Source organism: Symphodus melops (assembly GCF_947650265.1).
Source record: "Symphodus melops genome assembly, chromosome: 12".
Lineage (NCBI taxonomy): Eukaryota > Metazoa > Chordata > Actinopteri > Labriformes > Labridae > Symphodus > Symphodus melops.
The window spans coordinates 18857648-18863647 of record NC_136702.1 but is presented as its reverse complement, the minus strand read 5'-3'; the positions used below and the strand labels follow the sequence as shown (position 1 = coordinate 18863647).

Sequence of the window (6000 nt, the reverse complement as noted above, 5' to 3'; positions counted from 1 at the left end):
TTCAATGCAATATATCTCAATGAAAAGTAGCCTTATGGTTGGTTTAAATTTGTGCAGAATGAAGTTGAAGAGGCCGAAATATTGAATTAATCAGTAAAATAATTTATTTTTCAATTTTAAGTGCAAGTTTCTCTCAAAAGCAGCATGGTGCTTGTCAGTGCTTTTAGATGTAAACAAAGAAGCAAATAACATCTGCCCTGCCCTCATAAAATGGTAACAAAAAAAGAACAAAGTCTAGTACCACATGTCCTGTTCTGCATAACAACATTACTCCAAGCACAAAACAAACACATAATTGCTTAAAATCAATGTGAAAGCATGCATGGCATTCTTCAGGCTCAGTCTGAGTAAGTGACTCACGAAGGCAACAGTTACATTAAATAATGTTTGGGTAGAAACGGGTAATCTTTTTTTCCTCAATAAATACAGGATTTTGATAAGCCAAAAGGGCCGTCACTCTTAAACCTTTGCAGTAAGGTGGGCTGTGGTCAGGGCCTTAACTCGGATGAGTTAAGGCAATCTGCTAATGGGTGATTGTCTTGGCATCATGATTACAAATACATTTGGATGTCTGTTTACCTCAGTGTTGCATGGAGACAACTCAGGCATCTTTGGAAACCGCTGACTGTCTGAACTCAGTTAAAAGAAGAGGAAAGAAGACTTTACGAGCCGAAATTTGCGTAATCATCTCTGAATCGTAAAAAAAAAAAAAAAAGTTTGTGTACCTCCCTTCTCCTACGCGCAGCGTGGGTTGTCGCTCTCTTTGCTGGCCCTCCCTCCTCCGGTTGAAGCTAAGCCATGCCCAGATAAATCACTCCCCAAAACTGCTAACCTGCACACTGGGGCCGCAGACCAGAGAGGGGCGGACAGAACAGGGAAGGTTGGAGCGAGGAACCCATTCAGAGACTGCACTGGAACAAACTTCTCTCCGACCCCGGTGAAAAAAAACTTTGCACAAGGGAGCACCTGTAACCACGTTCTGCAAAAGAAAAAAAAAAAAAACAAACAAAAAAACGGAGTGGTTTTCATTCAACAGTATGTCCGGCAGCACCATAGCCAGGGTGCTGGTTGCGCTCTGTATAGGAAGCGCAGTGAACTGCATGCCCAAAGGGACGCACAGAAATCCGCGACAAGCCCAGCAGCATCACGTCTCCTCAGTCTCTCAGGGTACGTTTTTTTTTATCTTCAAATTGTTCCCAAGAGTGTTTGATGACTAAATTGATCAAATGCAGTGATCAGTGGTTTCCAAAGCGGGTACGGGGGCTAAACAGGGCTCACACATCTTTGTGAAAATTGTAGGTTTTTAGAAAGCAAAACGAAGCCACTTAAGCTTTTTAAATTCAAGGCATTTTGTGACTGCCATGTCGCTCTTTCTTGCAAGAAAGTACGGAATTTAGGCTGCATAGAAACTTTTTTCTTCAGTAATGTCATGATTTATGCTTCCTTCGTCTTATCCTTCCTTCTTGTTGTGACCCTTTCTATTAATCTGCGTGTGAAGGCAACAGATCAAAGCCTAAGAGAAAATCAAATTAATACAAACACTAAGCATCAATTTTACACTTGAAAAGAGGAAAAAAAGATGCTCGTGGCATGTGAAGTCATGGGATGTGAACAAAGAGCGTGCCTGGTGGGGGGAGAGAGAGAGAATACGGTGCAGAAGTGTACTCCAGTTTGTGCAGCTGATTTATTACTCAGTCTTGGGGGGCCTTTGAAGTGAAGTTAACACATCCAGGGTCAATTTCACAGACATGGGTGAAGTCTTTTCCCACAATACAATGTTTATTCAAATGTAGGACTTGCTTACTTTGGTATAAAACCTTTTTGTTTTCCTTTAGGTAAATAACACAAGTTTATGTATTTTGCAATGGTCAGGGCTTGACCATTCTCCAGTAGTTGCACTGTATTTCCACAATGGAAAAAAAGGACAGGGTAAGCAGGTAGCCTACAGTGTTTGTGGGTGTGTGCGGGTAGGGTGTGTTTTTTTCCTCGCTCACTTTTTCCCTGCACTGCATGTTTCTTGATCTAGAAATAAATTGAGGGGTTGCCTTTTTTCTAGCTTGAAAATAGTCTCACAACCTATGTTTTTTTCTCTCCTGTCAGATGGTTGTACAGAGAACGGTCAATTCTATCATATTAATGACCAGTGGGAACGGGCATATTTGGGCAGCACCTTGATCTGTACATGCCATGGAGTTGCTGGCATAAAGTGTAAAAGCAAACCTGAAGGTAAGTGATTTGTGGTCTTCACATCCACAAATCATTTCTTATGCATATTTTCCTATAAGGACATCCTAATGCACGTCTTCTTGTATTAAAACACTTGTAAAACAGATCTTTTCCATTTTTTTCTCTCCCTGTAGCAGAGGAAAGATGCTATGATAAAGTCAACCAGCAGTACTACACTGTGGGAGAAACCTATGAGCGACCCAAGGACGGCATGATCTGGGACTGTACTTGTATTGGATCTGGGAAGGGCAAGATCAGCTGCACGATTGGCAGTAAGTTATTTTTCTACGTGAGTGCCTCTAGAGAAGCTATTCCCCTGCCGTTAACTGTTCTAACACCAGACCACACATCCCTAATGTGTTTCTGTGTATATCCTGGTTTCCCAGACCGATGCCAGTAAAGTGCTTAATCTCAATATTCTCCACAGCTGATTAGCAACTGGTGCTGTGCAGCTGTTAGCAGTTATCTGGGGGGGGGGGGTTGGATAATGGGAGAAATGTCTGGGTGTGTTTTTTTTCCCCTGTCTGTGCAAACCCTTAAATGCACATTAATCTGTCTCTAAAATCCCTTTTCCCCCTTCTGTCTCCCCAGATCGTTGTCATGAGGGTGGAGCTTCATATAAAATAGGTGACACCTGGAGGAGACCCCACGAGACAGAAGGTTACATGCTGGAGTGTGTCTGTCTGGGTAATGGAAAGGGAGAGTGGACCTGCAAACCTGTCGGTGAGTCACTCAGTTAGCCTCTGACAAAGTTCTGACTGTACTTACCTGATTGGATAACTGAATTTCTAAGTCGAGTGCCAGTAAATTTGTGGTTTTTAATTAATTCTCATCTGTGTTGCATAGTCAGTAAATGAATAAATATCATTTGTATGTTTTTATTTATTTTTTTTACAATGTTTAAACATGTTATGTAATAAGTGCTCGATAAATGTTTTTTTTATTCTAGCTGAACGTTGCTATGACAAAGCTGTGGGAACATCATATGTTGTTGGGGAGACGTATGAGAAGCCTTACCAGGGATGGATGGTGATTGACTGCACCTGTATGGGAGAGGGAAGTGGACGCATCACATGCACCTCCAGAAGTGAGATATTGCATGTTTTTTTTCCCTTTTTGAGCCAAACCTCCACCTTCCCATTTATTATTTCTCCCTTTTATTATACTCATCTGCTTCACTGTAACTAATTTGTATGAGTTTGAACAGTTCTACTATGTATATTTCATTCCTTCATTCATGTTTTGTAAAAACACACAAACAGCTTTGTTTGTGTACCTTTTCAAATGTCGCTCTACAAACATCCTCAAATGCTGTTTTTTATAACAAGTTACACATCAATACAGATGTCATTATTATGAATAGATGTACTTTCTAGCCTTGCTCAAAGAACTTGATGCAAAATGTAGTCTGCGATTTGTTAGAGCATTTAAGCAGGAAGTATTTACCAGTTGTGTTTCCAATTAGAGCCATTACTTCCATCCTTTATGATGTCGACTGATGTAAATTAATGTCAGTCAATGTTGGCGTGACTTCGGGGTGGCCTTAGACCTTTTTTAAGGGACCGTTCATCAATAAATTGTTATCATGCATGTGTTCAACAAGAAATCAACAAAGTCGGAAAAAAGTACAAACATCAAAACAGCTGGTGGCCAGAAAGAATTAATCCCCACAGAGTCACTGCAGACATCTGCACATGCACTCTGCCCAACTAAACAACTGTGACAAACTTTTATTTTGTGTTTATTTTTGACAGGCCCTATGGGCAAAAACTGTAACAGTAATTGCATTCAGGATGCTTAAAGTATAAACTTCTGCAAGGTTTGTAGCAACTCCAATCCAATCATGTGTGAGCTATCAAGAATGAGCCAATCATCTCTTTTTAATGGTCTTACTTGCATATGCCATTAAGTGCCATTATTCATAATGTGAAAGTGTTTCTTAACGAATGTTAAACTAAGTAAATTGCTTGAAATTTGATTTCTCACATTTCTGTCTCTTAGATCGCTGCAATGACCAGGATACTTTATCCTCCTATCGCATTGGAGATACCTGGACCAAGACAGACGTCCAAGGAAACTTGCTCCAGTGTCTGTGCACAGGGAATGGCCGAGGGGAGTGGAAGTGCGAGAGACATGGTTCTCTTCACACCACTGGCTTGGGTGAGAAATGATAATACCCCTAACTCTCCTCCCCCTTCTTTCCTGCTCTCTGTGAGGAGAGAGAAATGTTTACCAGAGACAGATGCAGTGAGGTGGGGGAGATAAGAAGTGCCAAGTGTTGAAGTGAGAAAGAGCTCTCTTGTAACACATGATCATGATCTCATGTGAAGGAGAGAGGGGCCGTGGGGTAATGAAGAGGTGAAAATGAATCATGGGAAAATCGGTTGGAGAAATGTGCTTAAAGTAGGTTAAAGTGGTTATTGTGTCTGAGAAAACACATTTGCTCCTTGTTGCATAAGGACAGTGAAAAAAATATTTTCATGTTATATTTTCTAATTATACCTCTATACCTGCAACACACACAAAAATATATGTTTTGGCAAGTTGTTATGTGTTTTTTTTTCGATACTCGTGCTGCTCCTGAACTGAATCCTGTTGCACATTTCAGGCAGTGGCTCTCGAGTGATCACAAACATCCAGCCCGCAGTCTACCAACCTGCCACTTTGCCTGAGATTCCCCTGGAGGGTCCCTGCCGGACAGATACAGGACTGACCTATTTCATCGGCCAGCGCTGGATAAAGAATCAGGGCACCAGGCAGATGCTGTGTACCTGTCTTGGCAGTGGAGTTAGCTGTGAACAGTGGGGTGAGGAAAAAAACACTGGAATGCTTGAGGTGCTGAACTTTTGATTATACCTGTATAAAATTATACTTAAAATATTTTTGTGTGATCCTGTCTTCAAACAGATGGACCAGCTCCAGTGTATGGTGGCACCTCTGGTGGTCAGCCCTGTGTAATTCCCTTCATTTACAAGGGCAAGACCTACCACTCTTGTACTTCAGATGGACGCACTGACGGACAGCTCTGGTGCGCCACCTCCTCTGACTTTGAGACGGACCAAAAATATTCCTTCTGTACAGAGAAGAATGGTAAGCTGAAACTATGTGAACTAGCTTGTCCTATTAGCTAAATGCAAAGTTGTCAACAGTAGGCTACATAGCTCTATGTTCTGGTTTTGAAGGGGGTTATATATATATATATATATATATATATATATACATATATATTGAAAGAGGAATGATCATGTACTTTTGTAAATGTTGAACAAAAACTAGCATTGTTTTCTGACTAACAAAAGGCTAAACAATTTCTAATGTTACTATTTCATTTTACAGTTATTGTGGCAACACGTGGTGGCAATTCTAATGGAGCTTTGTGCCAGTTCCCCTTCCTCTACAATGGCCGAAACTACACCGACTGTACTGCTGATGGACGTAGAGACGGCATGAAGTGGTGTGGCACCACAATAAACTATGATGGAGAACACCGTTTTGGGTTCTGTCCCATGGCTAGTAAGTCTGTTTTATGTAAGCATGTGTGTGTTTGAGAAAAATGGCATGGGACGTTTTGGGCTGGAGATTTAAAATAAAATGGTTTCAGCCTACACTTTGAAATTATAATTTAAACTGATGAAAACTGCTTTGTCCCAAGCTTAAAAAAAAAACTTTATTCAAATGGCAACTTCAAAGAAAACATAGGAAACTTTTAGCACAATTTGTGACAGTTTTAAATCATTTGTTTGTGAAAGTTACATTTCTAGACAATGTGTAAAC

The 6000-nt window shown here is 40.8% G+C and overlaps 1 protein-coding gene across 1 annotated transcript in view; it reads left to right on the top strand.

Moving 5' to 3' along the window:
- The first annotated feature begins 835 nt into the window (after positions 1–835).
- The window catches only part of fn1a (fibronectin 1a), a 32410-nt gene continuing 27245 nt past the window's right edge, over positions 836–6000 (top strand). The window contains exons 1-9 of the mRNA XM_079358469.1: positions 836–1167; positions 2101–2226; positions 2361–2498; positions 2818–2949; positions 3176–3313; positions 4228–4386; positions 4835–5032; positions 5134–5316; positions 5563–5739. Of these exons, the coding sequence (XP_079214595.1) occupies positions 1038–1167; positions 2101–2226; positions 2361–2498; positions 2818–2949; positions 3176–3313; positions 4228–4386; positions 4835–5032; positions 5134–5316; positions 5563–5739 (1381 nt within the window). The 5' untranslated portion in view covers positions 836–1037. The remainder of the gene's footprint in view (positions 1168–2100; positions 2227–2360; positions 2499–2817; positions 2950–3175; positions 3314–4227; positions 4387–4834; positions 5033–5133; positions 5317–5562; positions 5740–6000) is intronic.